The sequence below is a fragment of the Carcharodon carcharias genome, chromosome 13 (assembly GCF_017639515.1).
Source record: "Carcharodon carcharias isolate sCarCar2 chromosome 13, sCarCar2.pri, whole genome shotgun sequence".
Classification (NCBI taxonomy): Eukaryota; Metazoa; Chordata; class Chondrichthyes; order Lamniformes; family Lamnidae; genus Carcharodon; species Carcharodon carcharias.
This window is the reverse complement of record NC_054479.1, coordinates 114,264,540-114,285,322: the sequence shown is the minus strand read 5'-3', so window position 1 is coordinate 114,285,322 and position 20,783 is coordinate 114,264,540. Positions and strand designations below refer to the sequence as shown.

General features: G+C 40.1%; 1 protein-coding gene across 1 annotated transcript in view; it reads right to left on the bottom strand.

Moving 5' to 3' along the window:
• Nucleotides 1-801: 801 nt before the first annotated feature.
• Nucleotides 802-20,783, bottom strand: part of mov10l1 (Mov10 like RISC complex RNA helicase 1) — a 68,421-nt gene continuing 48,439 nt past the window's right edge. The window contains exons 20-26 of the mRNA XM_041203116.1: nucleotides 18,197-18,358; nucleotides 15,979-16,152; nucleotides 11,146-11,295; nucleotides 10,427-10,534; nucleotides 8,230-8,370; nucleotides 7,846-7,937; nucleotides 802-1,442 (exon numbers count right to left, since the gene is read on the bottom strand). Coding sequence (XP_041059050.1) covers nucleotides 1,409-1,442; nucleotides 7,846-7,937; nucleotides 8,230-8,370; nucleotides 10,427-10,534; nucleotides 11,146-11,295; nucleotides 15,979-16,152; nucleotides 18,197-18,358 — 861 coding nt within the window. The 3' untranslated portion in view covers nucleotides 802-1,408. The remainder of the gene's footprint in view (nucleotides 1,443-7,845; nucleotides 7,938-8,229; nucleotides 8,371-10,426; nucleotides 10,535-11,145; nucleotides 11,296-15,978; nucleotides 16,153-18,196; nucleotides 18,359-20,783) is intronic.

Below are 20,783 nucleotides of genomic sequence, written 5' to 3'. Positions count from 1 at the left end.
GTTGTGAGTATTTTTAGAATTTTGCTTTTGTGTTAATGAATTCAGGAGCTGTTTAGGGCACAAAGTTTGTGTGCACATATTGAGATAGGCATCCAGTGGAATAACAGCCAGGACAAGTGGAGAGTGAGGCAGTAGAATTGTTCTTAGTGCATGCTGACCTGGGATGTTAGGAGTGTACACTGAAAAAAAAATTCTAACTCTCTCTTTTGACAACCTTTAATTTATAGTTTGACTGATTCATGTATGGAAATGGTATTCACTTTAACAAATCATATTCATACTCCAGCTGAGATAACACAAACACATTGCAGAAGTTTAATATTTGTGCCTTTTTAAAATAAAACTTCACGGGTGGCACACTGTACATTTTGATAAGCTCCAGGTCATACACAAACCTTAAATTCTGATTTTCCTGAACGACTTATAAAGTTCGAACAAAATACTGTTGCTTCCTTTCATCATTTACACAAACTAAGGTGGCAATAATTACCTGAATTTTCAAATCTTATTGGTCCACAAGTATTAACAAAAAAAAATGTCCTTTTTAAGAATTATAAAGAGGTCAGGGTGCAATAATAATTGTACAATGAAAAAAAGTAATGGGAGAACAGTAGTTTATTGTAGTTTCTGGATGTTGCACTCGTTAAGGATAACTCTAGATTACACCAGGTGAGATTTCGATTAAGGAATAAAACAGACTGTTTCCCATTAGCTTGCAATAATGTATACACGTTTGACTGTTTTGACCATTCAAGATATATTTTAGAATGTATCTGTACAGATATTTTTGATCCGTTGTTAAAGGGGAGCAGATCAGCTAAGAGCCACCGCATCAGATTGATGATGAACAATCATGTATTGAGCATTTCCATCCATTGTCGATGGAGCACACCTGATTCATTAAAAAGGTTTGCAAGTTGCAGGTTTCCTCATAACTACTGTCAATATAGCTGCAGGACTAGTTGGTGATACAGTTGTAGTGTATTTTGCACTCCCACATTTCTCCTATCCTTCCCCTTAGCAATGAGATATAGCATTCTGACTTGCATTAGTACTCCACCTTGTGGCCCAGTTTTGAGTTAAGAAACAGCTTTGTGAAGAAAATGTGCATGAGTCTTCAGATGTACCCATGATAGAAACCTCAACCAGAGCAATGTTGCTGCAGACAGTTCATGAACAATTAACCCATTGCTGAATATATTCATTTATACACACCTCTGATGTAAAACTAATTTGAGTTAACCAAATTCAAATTTTAATATTCTTCTAGAAATGGGTTAAAGGACCATTAGCTTCAACCGATCAGTTTAAAACTTTAGAAACAGCAAAAAAAGTGATGGCAACACATTCCTCTGAAGAGGTATTTCTCTTTTAAAAAATGAAGCAACTTCCAAAACAAAACAATATTTTAGCAGGTCTTCCTGGATACAGATGCATCAGATCTGCAAATAACAAAAAAGAAAAAATGAGAAAAAGCTTAATTGATATTTAAGCAATTTTTGCATGTACATTCTATAATTGGAACTCTTTCAATAACCTGGCACAGGGACAATGGGTTTTGTCTGTGGTACGATTCCATATTTCAATGAAGTTGAGATTAAGTGATAACTAAATGCTTAAAAAATTGAGACAGTTAATACACAAATTGGCCCCACAATTTGTTCAATGACTATGCATAGAGTCAATGACTGGCTCAGACCCCAGTGTTTCTTGAATTATCAAAATCCCTGCAGATGCTGTTCAAGTGATGCTGCTCTGCTGTTAGTTTGGTACAAATACCATTTAGCTGTCTGTGTTATACTGATATGATGTGAAGTTGCTGGGAGATAAAAGTAATAGCCCCTGAAAAAGAGCACAGGGATTACAATGCAAACTACATACTGCCTGCTATTTGGCATGATTGCTGCCTGCGGCCAGGGATAAATTCATTTAGTGGCAGAGGAGGAAAATCTCTGAAGTTAGCCCCATTTAAAACCAGTCTGCACCCCAAAGGGAGATGCTTTCTGGCTGGAGCAGGAGCTGGAAATGTTTATGGAAGAGAGTCTATGCAGGAAGAGGAGTGAATTATGGTGCAAAAGGGGAGTGTGTGTGCTCTAAGATTTTCTTATCTGTACTGGGTGCCTTAGAGGTGGTGCTGGACAAAAGGGAGAGAGACCATCCATGCAGAGGGGACCAGGAGCAGATAGCCATGGCAGTCAAAGCTAGTAGTCAAGCCCCAAGGACCTGGATACAGTGCTGAAGAAATCCAATGACCTCATGAATGGTCAGGGTCAGTGAATTAATCTTCAAATACCATATCCAACCAACTGGAAGACTAGGCTCAAACACTGTTCAATGCACTTCAATCCATCACTCATCCACCAATCTATTAATCACAGCTCATGCCCATTCCTATTTGCTGAGAAAGTGGTAGTGTGCCTTCTTGTGGTAATGGTGCAGGCAGGGAATTCTGGGTACTTAGTGACAACGGCACAACAGCAATACATCTCAAAGGGAGGATGACTTGGGACCTGAAGGGGAGCATGGAGTTGACACAGTTTTTGTCTATGGTGGTAGAAAATAGAAGAGGAGAGGGAGATGTTGCTGAAATAACATTGGTGAATTGAAGTACATTCTATAGTCAATACTACAGCCACAAGTACAGTAGTGGCCAAAGACATTGACGTAATTATCACCGAGCTGATCAAGTGAACTGCTTTGTCCTGGTGCGGATGCTAAGTGTTGTTGCAGCCGCACCAATTTAGAGAGAGGTGAATATTTCATCATGCTCTTGATTGAGCCTTTGGAAACGCTTTGAGGGTTCAGGTGGTGAGTCACTTGCCAATGTGTACCTGGCCTCTGCTTTTCTGGTGACAGTGTAGATAATTAAGTTCCTGGTCAATCATGACCCACGAGATGTTGATGGTAGCAATTCTGCAATGGTGGCACTGTTGGTTATGGCTGGGCTCTTGCTTGTTCAAACTGGCAATTACTTATCACCCCAAGCCTGAATGTTATCCATATTCTGTGAAACCTGGCATAGCTGCTTTAGCAGAGGAGTCATGAATGGAGATGAACAAGGTGACATCAGCAGACTTCCCCACTCCTAACTGGATAATGACAGGAAGCTCATTGACAAATGGAGCTGAAGATGGTTGGGCTAAGAGCACTTTCCCGAGCAACCCTGTAATATGTCTGGGTTGTAATGATTGACCACCATAATCAGAAACATATTTTTTGATCAATATGACTTCAACAACAGGTTTGGCCTCAGTTTTGACCAATTGCCTTGATGGTGAGGAAAATAAACTCCCAATTGTCTGACATTGAACTCTTGTATCTACTTTTGGGCCAAGGCTGTGAAAAGTGCTGGAAAAGAATAGTTCTAGCAGAACCTGAACTGAGCACTGATAAGCAGGCTATTGGCAAGTGGGTGCCCTTTAGTGGGTTCCTTTCCACCTTTTCACTGAAGATTGGGAGAATAGTGATGGTGCTGTAATTGGCTGGATTAAATTTATCCTTTTTTTTGTTGGAAAAGACATAACTCTGCACATTGTTAGATTGATGCCAACATCATAGCTATACTGGAATAGCTTGGCTATGGGATTGTCTGGCTTTAGTGTAGTGTCAGTTTGATATTGTCAAAATCCCTTGGCCATTACTGTATATAGGTCATCCAGCCACTTTTGAGTGTCGAGTGCACCAAATTGCTGGACGTTGGCATCTATGATGGTGGGAACCTCGGGGGAAGTAGAGTATGGATTGTCCATTTAACACTTGGCTGAAGGCCTGCAAACATTTTGGGTCTTGCACCCACCCACATTAGTGAAAGGGAATCTGCAGGAGCAAGTCTGTCTTGATTAATGCCCGAGTTGTTTACAATGGCTCCATCTGACTTTTTTTCTTTGTAGTGATTTGTTAGGTCACTTCAGAGGATAAGAAGTGTTTACCAGTGGCCAACGTGTGATCATCCAAAGGGATCTGGACAGACTAGTCAATGGATGGAGAGGTAACAAGAGAGTTCAATACAGAGAAGTGAAAATTTATTAAATTAAGCAGAAGCATCAAGAATGTGAACTGTATGCTGAATGACAACATGCTTAAGAAAACAACTAGAAGTTTTGGTTCCTAGATTATTCAAATTCAAGTGGTGTGAGAAGCAAAAATGAAACTGTATCTTGCCTTGTGAGGTCAAATCTAAAGCAGTGTGTTCGGTCTTAGTCGCCACATTACAAGAAGGGTGTAGAAATATTTGAGAGAGTGCAGAGAAGGGCTGAACCATGAGACACTTTATACTTCAGAGGAGGAGGATGATGAAGGACTTAATGCTTTTGAAAATCTTCAAATAAATTAAGAATTTGGAGTTAAAAGAAAACATTTGAGGCATCAGTGCTTATAAATTTGAATGGTGGGAAGAACATTGGGGTGATTGTAGGATTTGGAATAGATCCGGGAAGGGCAGACGAAGAGAAAAACATACCTCTTCTATGGCACATCTGAATCAATTGAAAAACTACATAACCAACTGCAACACAAAGAACATAGGAACAGGAGAAGTCTGTTCAGTGCGTTGTGCCTACTCTGCCATTCAATACGATCATGGCTGATCAAACACGCCTTTTACCCACACTATCCCCATAACTCTTTACGTTATTGTTAATCAGAAAACTATCAATCTCTACCTTAAACATATTTAATGACCTGAGCTTCCACAGCCATCTGGGATAGAGAATTCCAAAGATTCACAACCCTTTCCTTTATCAATTTTCTTAGTAACATCCTCAAAAAAACTCCAAGTTCATCAAACATTCGCAAATCCATGCTGACTATGCCCAATCAGATCATGATTATCAAGTATCTGAATAAAGAAATTTCTCCTCATCTCAGTCCTAAGTGGCTTTCCCCTTATTTTGAAATTGTGTTCCCTGGTTCTAGACTCCCCAGCCAGGGGAAACATCTTACCTGCATCTACCCTGTCTATTCCTTTAAGTATTTTGTAGGTTTCAATGAGACCATCCCTCATTCTTTGAAACTCGAGAATACAGGCCCAATTTCCCCAATCTCTCTTCGTATGACGGTCCCATCATCCCCGAAACAAGTATGGTGAACCTTTGTTGCACTCCCTCTATGGCAACAATATCCTTTGAGATAAAGAGACCAAAACTGCACACTATTCCAGGTGCAGTCTAACCAAGTTCTATACAATTGAAATATGACTTCACTACTCCTGCACGCAAATCCTCTTGCGATAAAGGCTAATATTCCATTAGCCTTCCTAATTGCCTGCTGCACCCGCATGTTAGCTTTCAGTGACTTATGGACAAGGACACCCAGGTCCCTTTGTAAATCTACACTTTCTAATCTCTTACTATTTAGGAAATACTCTGGTAGAAGGGACAGATGTGCAAAGTGGATAACTTCACATTTTTCCACATTATATTCCATCTGCCTTGTTCTTGCCCACTCAATAAGTTTATCCAAATCTTCCTGTAGCTGCTTTACATCTTCCTCACAACACATATTCCCGCCTGGCTTTGTCTCATCCGCAAACTTGGAAACATTACATTTGGTCCCCACATCCAAATCATTGATAAATATTGTGAACAGCTGGGGTCCAAGTAATGATCCTTGCTGTACCCCACTAGTCACAGCCTGCCAAGCAATCCGTTTATTCCTACTCTCTGTTTTCTGCCTGATAGCCAATCCTTAATCCATGCCAGTATACTGCCTCCTATCCCATGTGCTTTTATTTTGCTAATCAACCTGCTGTGAGGGACTTTTTCAAAAGCCTTCTGAAAATCCAAGTGTACCACGTACATTGACTCTCCTTTATCAATTTTCTTAATGTCCTCAAAAAACTCCAACAAATTCATCAAACATTTGCAAATCCATGCTATGTCCAGTCAGATCATGATTATCCAAGTATCTATTTATCAAATCCTTTATAATAGATTCTAATATTTTCCCCACTCCTGATGCAAGACTAATAGATCTGTAGTTCCCGGTTTTCTCTCTCCCTTCTTCAATAATGGGGTGACATTTGCTACCTTCCAATCTTCAGTCCTTACACTCCTCAATCGATCATTTTCAGTTTCTGCCTTGTATCCTGTCAAAGTGCAGGATGGACTTGTTTCAGAATAGCAATTGTCGTAGGTGATGCCAGGTCACACAAACACAAAGTAAAGAATACAAACCATACAGCATAGGAAGCAGCCATTCAGCACATTGTGCCTCTGCTGGCTCTTTGAAAGAGCTTTGCAATTTCCTGCTCTTTCCCCATAAGCTCAGTAAATATTTTCTTTTTAAGCAGATTCATTACTATCCAACGGCTGTTGAGAAGCAGTCAGATACGGAGCTGGGGTTTCCAGATGGCAGGATTTCACAGTCTTGCGTGTGTTTCTTCACACACAACTGTTATCTTAATGAATCATAAAAAATACCACTCTATCAATGTCCCAATGGTGTGATGATCCTGTACTTCTGTGTCTGCCTTCCTAGCAGCTGCCATGACACCTCTATATTACATCAGTTAAGCATTCCCATACTGTTTGCCTTCTACACCAAGTTAAAAACTAGCTGCTTGTTTGTAACCTGCAAATATGGTCCATAGCACCTCTTTGGAACCCATGCTCAGCAGTAGAACTCAACTAAAAATAGATCCATGTCAACTGAAGCCCTCACTGTGTAGACCATTGGAATCCTGAAATAATGTTTCAGACATCTGGACAGGTCAGGAGACTTCCACCAAAACAGCCTACAGAGTGCATTTTGCAATTCTGCATAACTTATTTTACAGCATGGACCACACATACAGCCACCATTGAAGCACAGCTTTCAGATGAGTGGGGGCACCAATGACATGGAGGACAGCAACAAAATGCAACGAGTTCAGTGGTCCACTGACAAGACTGTTTAGCAACACCGAATGGAAGAGAATGTCACCTGCACAATCTGTGCTTCTTTGAATTAATAGTCACGTCAACATCTGTCTCAGTTTTTCCCCATACAATCAGCAGCAGCTGCCCAAATACCAAAAGTACTATTTATGTTACTTAATACTGCAAGATCCCAGGCCATTACAGAAACACACTGCAGACAAGTAACTCCAATAGTGTTCTTGTTCGTAGCTAATGTGGATAAGACCACAGAATTATCTGGTAGAATACTGAGTTTTTGCAAAAGGAATAACATATAAAGAGGACACAGCTGAGAAGACAACTGTGTGCATTTACACAGAACCCTTGACATCGAGACAGGTCACAAGGCACTTCAAAGATGTAATATTAAAAAAATGGATGCTGAGCCCAGGAAGAATAGCAGGAGAGGGAACTAAAAGCTTGGTCAAAAAAGGTATTGAAGATCTTAAAAGGAGGAAAAAGTGAAGAGGTTTGGGCAGGCAATGTCACAGCAGGAGGCCTCAGTGACTGAAGGCCTGGTTGTCAACAGTGGGTAAAGGGAAACGATGGATAAGATGCCAGAGAAATGGAGAGTTTTTTGCGGAGGATGCAGGGAGGCATTAGAGCTGGAGGGGGTTACAGAAACAGGGAGGAGTGAGACCAAAAATGAATTTAAACAAAAAGGATGAGAATTTAAGAGAGACATATTGGTGATTGGCAACCAAAGTAGGTTGTTTTTCTTCTACCAGCGTCTTGGGTTACTGGAACCTGCTCTATTTTGCCTCCTATATACCTACCCATCACATACTTAGTTATCCCCTTTCGCTATTTACCCAAATTGTCAACTCTTATTCTCTTCACAGATGCTGCCTGAGCTTCCTGTTTTAGCTTAACTATTAACTTAGGTTAGCCCACCTCACTGAAGAGGAGCTGGGACAGTGGATTGACAGCAATTTGAAAACAAACTTACCCCTGCTGAACTAAGAATTCGTGTGGGAGATTGCAACCAACATATGCATCATTTACAACACAGTATTCCAGAAATGCACCCCAACATGGATCCTGTAATGAGTAGACATTTTTAAGCAGTCTTATTATAATCTATGTCCCAATATTTTCACTGTGGTACCATTTAATCGAAAAATGATATTCCTTCATTGAGATAATTTTAATAAATTATTACAACCAATTTTCATGCACTATTCTGTTTTTATGGCAGTTTAAAGTTAACCTGCTAAGACATACACAGATCTTTTTACAAATAACAACTTTTTACAAATCAAGTAAACCAAGATGTTAAAGCACAATCAAGACTCAAAGACAGAAATTCTATTTAAGGAAGAATTTCACCCACCTTGAGGAGAATATGTGGATTTCCAACCACAATCAATAATGCCTTTGCTCTTGTGATGGCCACATTAAATCTTTTGGGGTTGGAAAGGAACCCTAAAACATAACGAGTATCCTCACACAGATTTTCTTCACTGGACCGCACCTGAACAAAAGGTTGGTAAAGCCATTTCAACATTATTTTCTTATTTTGTTTGTCAGTTTTCACACAAAGAAGTAAATAAAAAAATGCACCAAACAACATATAACTATAAAGCAACAGCTTAAAACTATGTATGTTTTTATTTGCTGTACACTTAATATTCTGCCTGAAAATCTGCTGTGAAATACTTTAAGAAAAGGAGCTTACAATATTACAGAACAAGAGTGAAAAATAGTGAATAGGAGCAGGATTACTACTTGTGGTTTGATTCATCTCTAATTAGGATTTGTACATAGGTATTAAACTATATTGCTGGTTTACAATTTAACCAGTATCAGAACTTTTAAAACACATCTCACATGATCAATGAAGGAATGATTTTATCTTGTAACCTTCCTGTTCCAAAAGGTGTAGCTTTTTAACACATTTAAGAATAGATGCTTAGAAAAATAGCACTTTCTACTAAAATTTTGCTTCAAAACATCTTCAACAATTCTTGAAGAGTACAACCTGTCACATAACAAGTCTGGCAAGTCTTCTTTGAAAGATGACCACAATTTAAATAATTTGGTGCTCAAAGAGAGTGAAGGGAAGATTTTTCTAAAAGCAAAACAGAATATTCTTCAGGAGGCAAACAGTAAACGTCTCGTGCCACAACCTATCCAATGATTCATGTCCGAGATTCTGGCACTTCTTTACTTGGCGTTTCCATGGCATTTGCCTGATCTACTGTCGACTTTGGTGGAAGATTGACAGAAACCCAAAGAAATGGTTCAAATGTCTAACGACAGTTCCCACCACTTCTCCAGCAGTTTTACTCATCTCCTGCTAAAGTTACAGCAGAGGATTGGGAAAACCTGGCAGAAAGTCTCCCTTCCATGTTACTAACATTTTCTTTTAACCAGCCACCACTTTGGAATCATCCACTATTTACTAAATTTGTTTTATGATCAAAATTTTATTTTAAAGGAAAGCAGACACACAAGCTATTTAGGTTTCTGTTTCATTTGTGGGCCTAATGTTGCCAAGCATACCGCTCCTCCCCTTAAACATTACAACTTAAGTTCTAGCTTTAAACAATTATCATTTAAAAATGTATTTTCTGTTCTTGGAAGTAGAAAAGCCTCTAGTTTATCACGCATTTTCCTGCACAACTGTTATTTTATCTAAATGTTATCCACCAATACCAGTATTAATACCTATATAAAGTTTATAAATTACAAGTCAAACATTTGTGTTCGCCATTTTAGAAAAAGTAGATTTGCAAATGTACCTTTTAAATATGAATAGAGAATATAGATGGGTGGAAAAGACAAAAAAAAATTAAAAGCACGTTGTAAACCACAACAGTGATTTACAATCGAGAAAAATAAAATATGAATAGGTGCTTTTGGTCCGAAATAAAATTAGTAAATGCTGGAAACTCAGAGCAGGTTGGTCACTATTAGAGCGAAAGTATGAGGGATTTTACCTGAATATTGGCTCCTCTTTATTCAGGCACGGTCTGATCTGTTCATATTTTGCTTTTTAATTTTTATAAGTATTATTGATTAATTTAGTCTGCCGATTGCAGGGTGAATAATCCTGTAAATTTTGTGTTACATTATGAATGCTGCAATAATTGCATAATTATGCAATTTTTAGTGCTAGCAGTAAAAATACAATGTATGCATTACCATATTTAAATTAATATCCATTGTGAGAACCCTGACTGTGCAACTCTTTTCTATTGTAACTGCATATATTATTGAGTATAACATTTATCAAGTGGTCAAACATTAGATCAAATTTGCCTGATATCTAGGGACAACAAAGTTATATGGATAAAAAATTTCATTTAATAAAGTTAAACAAGGATAGAAGTGTAGACTGCAGTGTTCTGGCTGTAATGTTAACCTTAAATGTTAACTCTTTTTCTCCGCAGATGTTGCCTGGCCTGCAGCATTTTGTGTTTTTAATGCACAGGACAGTTTCTATATTAACACTATCCCCAAATGCAACTGAACTATTATAAGTGACTTAAAGGTTTCAAATTAATGCAAGTGGTAATGCAGCTTACTGTTGACACAATTATGACTAGTTTCTCCTGGCCTTGAAATTCTTCAACAGATCCAACCTTTATGTCAGAGAGGTAACCACTTCGGAGAAGAATTCTGATTTTTTGTACCTGTATGCACAAAACAAAAACACATTCACTTGTATATTTGTGCATACTATGATCAAGGTCTGGGGAAACTGATCATATTTTTAACCTATACCTTTATGCTTCCATCTCACAGGGCTATCTCATCATATTTTCTCATGCCAATTATTTCTATGGACTTTACAACATATAGAAAAAAACAAACAATATCCAACTTAACCCCCTCAGTGTTTTGAATCCTTGTCTTGCTATAGTATAGCATACTATACTAGTATACATAGTATGCTCTCTGTAGGAGCAAGTCAGCTAGTCCGCCTTTCCCACTCTTTTCTCACAGCACTTCATATTCTCTCTGCAGGTACTTATCCAATTTCCTTTTGAAAACCACAATTAAATCTGCCTCCACCATGATCTCAGGCAGTGCATTCCAGATCCTAACCACTTGCTGCATTAAAGGTTTAATAGGGCAACAAGTTGAAAGTGGGCAACAAACATGATTGCAAGTTGGGAGTGTGCAGGTTAACGAGTACCCGAAATGTCACCTACTTCCACTTTGAGTGGAAATGGAAGAACAGTAGTTAGTGAAGAGGCCCTACAACCGGGAAGGGTTATAATGGATATCTCTATGTACCTACTTGTTTTTGGTAAGGTGTAATGACCCCAATGTCAGAAGGCTGTACTGGGTTCGTGCAGTGTTTTGCCAGGAGACAGCAATAACGCATTACTTGAACTGCCTCTTTAGGGTTGAACCATGATGGATTGCTACCTTCCCTCATTTCATTTCCCTGAAATTTTAGCAAATTAATTTCAATTAACAATGATTACAAAATTAGAATCAGATATGGCTACAAGAATGAATTGTTGTACAGCTTTTCCTGTAAATGTTTCTCTCAATTATTAGTGATCAAAGTGACCATTTGTAAAAAACATTTGAAAGTGAATGAAAATGCACATGGTGCACCGCGTTAACCAGATGTAATGTACCTTTAATAAATCTAGAGTTTATTTTACTTCTCGTGTCGTTCCATTCAAGGGAAATAGGTTGTATTTCACAACGCAAGTAACAATTACAAGGTATATGAATTACTAATTACCATACACACATGATTTCATAGAATCAGAAATGGAGGAGGCTATTCAGCCCATTGCACCTGTGCCGACTCTCTGTAGGAGCAAGTCAGCTAGTCCGCCTTTCCCACTCTTTTCCCACAGTCCTTCATATTCTCTCTGCAGGTACTTATTCAATTTCCTTTTGGAACCACAGTTAAATCTGCCTCCACCATGATCTCAAGCAGTGCATTCCAGATCCTAACCAGTTGCTGCATTAAAAGGTTTTTTCTCTCGTCACCATTGCTTCTTTTGCCAAACACCTTAAATCGGTGTCCTCTGGTTCTCATTAATCAAGGACAGTCAGCATGATTTTGTTAAGGGGAGGTCATGTCTGACCATGTTAATTGAATTTTTCAAAGAGGTGACCAGGTGTGTAGATGAGGGCAATGCATTTGGCGTAGTCTACTTGGACTTCAGCAAGGCTTTTGATAAGGCCTCCCGCATGGAGACTGATAACGAAGGTAAGGGCCCATGGGATCCAAGGCAATTTGGCAAATTGGATCCAGAATTGGCTGAGTGGCAGGAAGCAGAAGGTGATGGTCGAGGGGTGTTTTTGTCACTGGATAACTGTGTCCAGTGGCGTTCCATAGGGATCAGTGTTGGGTCCCTTGCTGTTTGTGGTATACATAAACGATTTAAACTTGAATTTAGGAGGGTTGATCAGTAAGTTCATGGATGACATGAAAATTGGTGGGGTGGTAAATAGTGAGGAGGATAGCCTTAGATTACAGGAGGATATAGATGGGCTGATCAGTGGCAAATGGAATTTAATCCGGATAAGTGTGAGGTGATGCACTTGGGCAGGACAAACAAGGCACGGGAATACACAATAAATGGTAGGACCTTGGGAAGCACCGAGGATCCGAGGGACCATGGTGTGCATGTCCACCAGTCCCTTAAGGTAGCGGGACAGGTAGGTAAGGTGGTTAAAAAGGCATATGGGATACTTGCCTTTATTAGCCGAGGCATAGGATATAAGATCAGGGAGGTTATATTGGAACTGTATAAAACGTTGGTTAGGCCACAGCTACAGAATTGCGTGCAGTTCTGGAATCCATACTTTAGGAAGGATGTGATTGCACTAGAGAGTGAGTGCAGAGGAGATTTACCAGGATGTTGCCTGAAGAGTTTTAATCATGAGGAGAGATTGGATAGACTGGGGTTATTTTCCCTGGAGCAGAGGAGATTGAGGGAGGACATAATTAAGGTGTATAAAATTGAGGGGCATAGATAGGGTAGACAGGTAGGAACTTTTCCCCTTGGTGGAGGGATCAATAACCAGGGAGCATAGATTTAAGGTAAAGGTTTAGAGGGGATGTGAGGAAGAATTTTTTCTCCCAGAGGGTGGTGGGAACCTGGAACTCACTGCCTGAAAGGGTAGTAGAGGCAGAAACCCTCATAACATTTAAGAAGTATTTGGATGTGCATTTGTGATGCCATGGCATACAAGGCTATGGGCCTCGTACTGGAAAAAGGGATTAGAATAGTCAGGTATTTGTTTGACTGGTGCAGACTTGATGGGCCGATGGACCTTTTTCTGGGTTGTAGACCTCTATGACTCTTCCGCCAATGGGAACAATTTCTCCCTATCTACTCTGTTGAGACCTCCATGATTTGAAACACTTCTGTCAAATCTCCTCTCAATCTTCAAGGAAAATAACCCCAGCTTCTCCAATCTATCCACATCATAACTGAACTCCCTCATCTCTGGAAACATTCTCATTAATCTTTTGAGTACCCCCTCTAAAGCCTTCACACTCTCCTAAAGCGCAGTTGCCAGAATTGGGCACCGTACTCCAGGCAGAACCACTTTTTTTTTAAAATAAAAGTTCCTCAAAACTTCCTTGCTTTTGTACTCTATGCTCCTTTCTATAAAGCCCTACAATCCCATACTTCTTTTTAACCATTTTCTCAATCTGACTGGTCCCTTCACCCTGACAAAATGCATCCCTTCACTGTATTGAATTTCATCTGTCACATGTTCGATTCCATCAGCCTGTCGTCTTGAAATCTATCACTATCCTCTTCTTCATTCACAATGCTTCCAAGCTTTATGTCATCTGCAAATTTTGAAATTGTGCCCTGTGCAACCAATTTTGGGTTATTAATATACCTCCAGAAAAATCAGTGGTCCTAGTACCAACCCCTGAGGAACTCCATTGCATACCATCCTCCAGTCTGATATACTCAGCCAACTTTGCATCCATGCTACCACTTTCCCGTTTATACCAGGAGCTTGAACTTTGCTGGCAAATCTGGTAAGTGGCACTTCATCAGATGCCTTTTGGAAGTCCACATGCACATCAACCACATTAACCTCACCAACCCTCTCTGTTACTTTAATCAAAAAAACTCAAGTTATTTGAACAGTATTTGTCTTTAACAAATCTGTGCTGGGCTTCTTTAATTACTCCACACTGGTCCGTGTCACTTAATTTTGTCCCAGATTATCCTTTCTAAAAGCTTTCCCACCATCAAGGTCAATCTGACTGGCCTGTAGCTACTGGGTTTGCCCTTGCATCTTTTTTTGAACAAAGGTGCAACAATTGTAATTCTTCTTTTTGAAGGAGGATTGGAAGATTATGGCCAGTGCCTCTAAAATTTCCATGCTTACTTCCCTTCAGCATCCTTCGATGCATCCCATCTGGTCCTGGTGACTTACCAATGTTAAATACAGTCAGCCTTTCTAATACTTCCCCTTTTATCAATTTTTAGCCCATCCAGTATCTCAGCAATCTCCTTTCTCACTCTGACTTTGGTAACATTTTATTCCCTATTAAAGACGAAAGCAAAATACCCATTTAGTTTCTCAGCTATGCCCTCTGCATTGATCCCTTTTTGGTTCCTAATCAGCCCCATCCCTCCTATTACTAGCCTTTTGCTATTTATATACTATAGAAGACTTTTGGATTTGTAAAAGGATTAATATCATTAACATCCTCACAGGGTCAATAGTTACTTGCAACGTCACCAATCCCGAGCAAGGTTTAAGGATTCAACATTTCACACAGTTATATTTGAATAAAGACAAATGAAGTTGTAGACAAAACACTTCTTAATTGCTATGGCAATTTGATTTTTGCAATTCATGACAATTTCTCCCACTTAACTGGCTGCTTAGCATAAAATACATCCTACTGAAAATCATTGCTTGAATAATTCTAACTTAAATGTTAATCGGGCATTTTACAAGTCAGTGTGTTTTCTAGTATGTTGTGAATTAAGGGTCAGATCTATCCACATGAGGAAGGATATAATTAAACAATTAAAGGTGTACTCAACATTTCCTTCCCTGTTGAAGACCAGCCTGAAGATCCACAGGTCAACTGTATGACACTACCGTGTTTACTGAGATTAGCTGGCTCAGCACAGACAGATATCAAAACTGGAACATTTAACAGTTAACTGAACTAAGTGGCAATCTCACCACTGAGCCACAGAGTCATCAATTCAAGCCCAACTCCAGGACTTATGCACCTAATCTAGGCTGACACCACAGGCCGAATTTTTGCACTCTATTCGAGAGCACAGAATCAGTAAACTTCCCAATTCTGCAAATCCAACTCGGGAGGAAGTGCCCCTGATATTCTAATTTTTGGTCCGGGGTGGGGGTGGTGAGGGGAGAGGTGGGGGAAGATGGCTGTTAAGAGGAGTCAGGCCCGCCACCCCTGGAAAGAGTTCAGAGGGACCCACAAGGGCTCCCAGGTGTGAAAGGAGGCTGTGTGAAAAGCCCACCATGGCACTCTGGGACTTGTAAGAAAAATAATGAAACAAAAAGCAGCCCTCTAGCCCTCATCCCTCACACATTCCCCGTGCTCCATCCATGCCAACGTATGCCTCTGCCCAAGTCTTATCACCCTTCGTACCCTTATGCCCCTCTATCCACTCCCCCATGGACCTTTATACCCAGGCCAACTTAGCACAAACCCATGCCACCCTACCCACCACCCTTTGCCCTTACCCCCTCCATGCTAACTCATCCAGCATCCACTATTGAACGACCTCAAGAGCCATGTTGAGATGAAATAAAATAAAGTTCCAAATGTTGATTGCAGACTTTATTTTTAAAAAAATCATAAACCCATTCAATACATTTAAATCCCTTCAACAACTAAATCCTTTATAAAAGTAAACATTTCATTTAAGTACTTAACTCCTTATGAAAACACACATTTGTATTCATAGCCCCACATCAAAGATTTTATAAGCACTCGGAGCTGTCAATTAAACTGTGATGACAGGTTGTGGAATCTTATTCCATATAACTCTGTTCAAATTAAAATCATACAATCTACAATGCTTTAATTGTGAAAAAATATACTGAAGTCTTTAGAAATGTATTATATCCAACAACGTACCCTCAATCCATGAAAAATTATTGGAAAGCCTTTCCTGGGCAATTTTTCCCAGTTACAAAACTTGTTGACCACAGACTGATCTGAACACATCTTTAGCTCTTGATGATAGAACAGTTTAGAGGGCAGGTCAAGTAAAGATGAATGTGACCGATAACTGTTCACTAGTTTTGTCACCTAAAAAGAGAGAGGGGGGTTAAATATGTCACACATCTGAATCAAAATGATATATTTATAGTTTTCTGTGCAGCTACCTAGCTGTCTTTCCTCTGCTATATTATTTGCAATTTAGAGCACCTGCAAATTATCTCAAACTAAATTAAAACCAACCTACCAATTAATGTTACTTTGTTGAAAGCAGTATGATTAGCTAGAACTCAAAGTTCTGGCCTTTAGAATTGATTAGGTTTGCAAAAGATATTGGCAGATTCCTGTACAAATTAAAAATTGACCTGATCCGCAAATTACTTTATTGGAATTCACAGGTTCTTACAGCCTTATGACTCCTGGGTCAATTTTTTATAATAACTCGCGACTTTTACTCAGCTTTTGATATGGTCTAGGCTCTATCCTCCTGAAAGATACAGGGTGTGATAGGAAATATTAAAAAGTGGGTAATTAGCAACAGGACAATTACAGGAAGAAAGTGAGAAATACAATTTATCAGTGAGTCACATCACCGGAAATTAACTATATCGTATATAGTACATTTTATGGCTGAATGACCCTGGCCTCCACTTGTCTGACAAGTGCCTTCAGGATGGTGTCACTGGAGTGGGGAGCACTTTCCCTGACATGGCATGACATCCTCTTTGACCTGGAGTTCCCCAAAGAGATTATTGATCAGCTTGCAACACAGAGAACAGCTTCACTTTAAGATTGTGCTTTCAAAAACGGAAGGTTGCCTGCAGCACGTGCTTTGTTCAAAATGTCACTAGGCCCCTTGTGGTGCACAGAGCCGCAATAGTGCGACAGACAGCGGTGCAGCATGAGATCCACTCGGGACCATGTTACAACCATGGGAATGAGGTTGGTGCACCAATTTTATGTGCTGCCCATCTCATTTGAATTGGGGCATGCTGGTTACCCAAAAAACACAGGAGTATCCAAGTTATAGCCCAACATGTTCGGACTTGCCATAGGAGATGTAACTATGTACTGTATATTCTGATTATGTCATGTGCTTACGCCAGAGTGTAATCCAACCTACACACTGATGTTTTATTTCTCCAATTATTAATCAATGCAAAAGATGATCTGTTTGTAAGTCAAATTTTGTACAAGTAGCTTTCAGCTACATTGAAATAGCACACAGTGATTCCACATTTTATAAAACAATGCAGTGGTGATCTTGAAGCTCACCATTGTTTTGTGTCTTTCCTCTCATCCCTCTGGGTACATCTGTCATTTGCTTGTGAGCAAACAGAATCAAATAAATGTGAAACTCTGCCCAAAGCTGCCCTAAAATACAGTGTCTTGCAGAAAGGAAGATGACCCTCATTTAACTGACGTAATTACCTCAGCCAGAGATCTCACCCCCCTTTATACCAGAATAGCAAGATTATCAAGGTGGCTCTGAGCGTGTCGAGCTTCCAGTGAGGTCATTCTCAAGACACAGATCACATTGCAATGCCCTGACTGTCCAACCTTCAGCAATCCTGGGGAGAGACCCAAACTGATAAGGGCCTTGCTTTGCTCTAATACAGTACAAATTGATGAACTGACTCCATTGCTGCACCACTGTAGTACTGCAGTGAAGCAGGGACTATTTTAACGAGTCACTAAAATTGAACTATAAATACATTCTTAATACTTGAAATAATTAGTCTGTACACACACCAACTGAAAACATAATCTTTACTTCCTCTATCGGAAGTGAATAAACAGGACGAAGATGAAAATAAGCACATTCCCATTAATGTCATCTGGCCTTAGTTGTTAGACTATTCTGTCAGAGAGCTCCAGATAACCTACACTCTCAAGTAGCATTTTTCCAACACGCAGTTCCTAAATCTGTATGCATTAATATTAGTTCAGTGTAAACAGTGTAAAACAGTGTAAAAAGAAACTCCTAAAGCCTTAATTTAATCACTGTGTAAATTTATATTTACCAAGATATGAACATGGAGCAGCTGTACAAAATGACAAAGTACAAATCATCTTATATTGTGTGTAGACATGACTACAGTATTTGGTTACTGCAAACAAGGGCTAAGCTCACCAAGAGAGGATTGTAGGATCCAAATGCACCAAAAGTTTCATCTCTAGAGTACGAAGGCCGTGTCATTAATCGTTCCAGAAGTGAAATAGGTAGACCATAAGCTGTAGCAATTCTAGACTTTATTATTGGCCCCAACTGCATTGGGTCACCAGCAAGCACAATCTGTAGGTTTAATAATAAACAACTGATCATGTTGCAAATTACAGAAGCCTTCTCTCATCCCTTCACTACTCCCGCACACCTGGGAGAGAAATTTCAAAATATCAGAATCTCCTCAGTGCAACCTTCTTTTGCATCGTTGCATTCATCCCCAGCCCCGAATTATAGGTTATAAATGCAAAATATCCATAATGCACAATCTGATAGCATACAAAATATACATATTTACTGCTAGTTCACAAAAGGGTCACCCCTAGCCCTAAAATGTTCCATGTACATGAAATGAGAAGGGCTAAAACAAAACTAGAAAACCTTATTTTGTGTTGATCAAAGAAAAAAGAAATCCCAATTCTAAATACTTCAGCAAATCAAATACAATTAAATCAGCAGGAAAACATTATACTCAACCACACTCCATTTACTACATCACAACTCTAAGGATTTGGGCTACAAGCCTATGGGTGAACAAAGTAAATTGCTACCGAACCCTGTTTAATAGAGGCTGGGATGGGAAAAGGAAAAAAAATATAGAAATTAACGTGCGAGATTGTTGAACTATTCTTTAGGTAACAGTTACAACAACAATCCTTTTTCATTACCTGGAAAAACTCAGCAGGTCTGGAAACATCGGCGGAGAAGAAGAGTTGACGTTTCGAGTCCTCATGACCCTTCAACAGAACTGAGTGAATATTAGGAGAGGGGTGAAATATGAGCTGGTTTAAGGTGGGGGAGGGGGGTGGTTGTAGGGACAAGCAAGCAGTGATAGCAGCAGATAATCAAAAAATGTCACAGACAAAGGAACAAAGAGGTGTTGAAGGTGGTGATATTATCTAAATGAATGTGCTAATTAAGAACGGATGGTAGGGCTCTCAAGGTACAGCTCTAGTGGGGGTGGGGTGGAAAGACTAGCAGGGCATACAAGATTTAAAAATAATGGAAATAGGTGGGAAAAGAAAAATCTATATAAATTATTGGAAAAAACAAAAGGAAGGGGGAAGAAACAGTAAGGGGGTGGGGATGGAGGAGGGAGTTCAAGATCTAAAGTTGTTGAATTCAATATTCAGTCCGGAAGGCTGTAAAATGCCTAGTCGGAAAATGAGGTGCTGTCCCTCCAGTTTGTGTTGGGCTTCACTGGAACAATGCAGCAAGCCAAGGACAGACATGTGGGCAAGAGAGCAGGGTGGAGTGTTAAAATGGCAAACAACAGGGAGTTTTCGGTCTTTCCTGCGGACAGACCGCAGGTGTTCTGCAAAGCGGTCGTCCAGTTTATGTTTGGTCTCTCCAATGTAGAGGAGACTGCATAGGAAGCAACGAATGCAGTAGACTAAGTTGGGGGAAATGCAAGTGAAAGGCTGCTTCACTTGAAAGGAGTGTTTGGGCCCTTGGACGGTGAGGAGAGAGGAAGTGAAGGGGCAGGTGTTGCATCTATTGCGTGGGCATGGGGAGGTGCCATAGGTAGGGGTTGAGGAGTAGGGCATGATGGAGGAGTGGACCAGGGTGTCCCGGAGGGAACAATCCCTACGGAATGCCGCCGGGGGTGGGTGAAGGGATGATTTGTTTGGTGGTGGCATCATGCTGGAGTTGGCGGAAATGGTGGAGAATGGTCCTTTGAATGCAAAGGCTGGTGGGGTGATAAATGAGGACAAGGGGGACCCTATCATGTTTCTGGGAGGGAGGAGAAGGCGTGAGGGCGGATGTGCGGGAGATGGGCCAGACACAGTTGAGGGCCCTGTCAATGACCGTGGGTGGGAAACCTCGGTTAAGGAAGGAGGAGGACATGTCAGAGGAACTGTTTAGATAATATCACCACCTTCAACACCTCTTTGTTCCTTTGTCTGTGACATCTTTTGATTATCTGCTCCTATCACTGCTTGCTTGTCCCTACAATCACACCATTACCCCCCCACCCCCCAACCTTAAACCATCTTATATTTCACCTCTCTGCTAATATTCACTCAGTTCTGTTGAAGGGTCATGAGGACTCGAAACGTCAACTCTTTTCTTCTCCGCCGATGCTGCCAGACCTGCTGAGTTTTTCCAGGTAATTCTGTTTTTGTTTTGGATTTCCAGCATCCACAGTTTTTTGTTTTTATCTCTGTGTTTAGTTGATTGCCACTCCTCTTCAAGGAATGCCTACCTTGAGGAAGTTTTGCTCCTCTCTGCGACAAGATTTCCATATCTCTCTTTTGCCTTGTTCCTTGTTCACTTTCATTGCTTTCCATTTCTCTCCTGGTGTTGGACAAGGTGTTTACTAAAACCCAATTTCACAGCCATTTCTCCTTTTTCAATAAACTGTCTCAGTCTCCGACTTACCCCACGTGGATTTCAACTGAAATTCCATCCCTCTTGTTTTGAACCCACCCAGGATTACAGGTATCTCCGGGACATAAAACGTTTTTCGGACTGGTGTTCCTGTCACAGTCTGAGA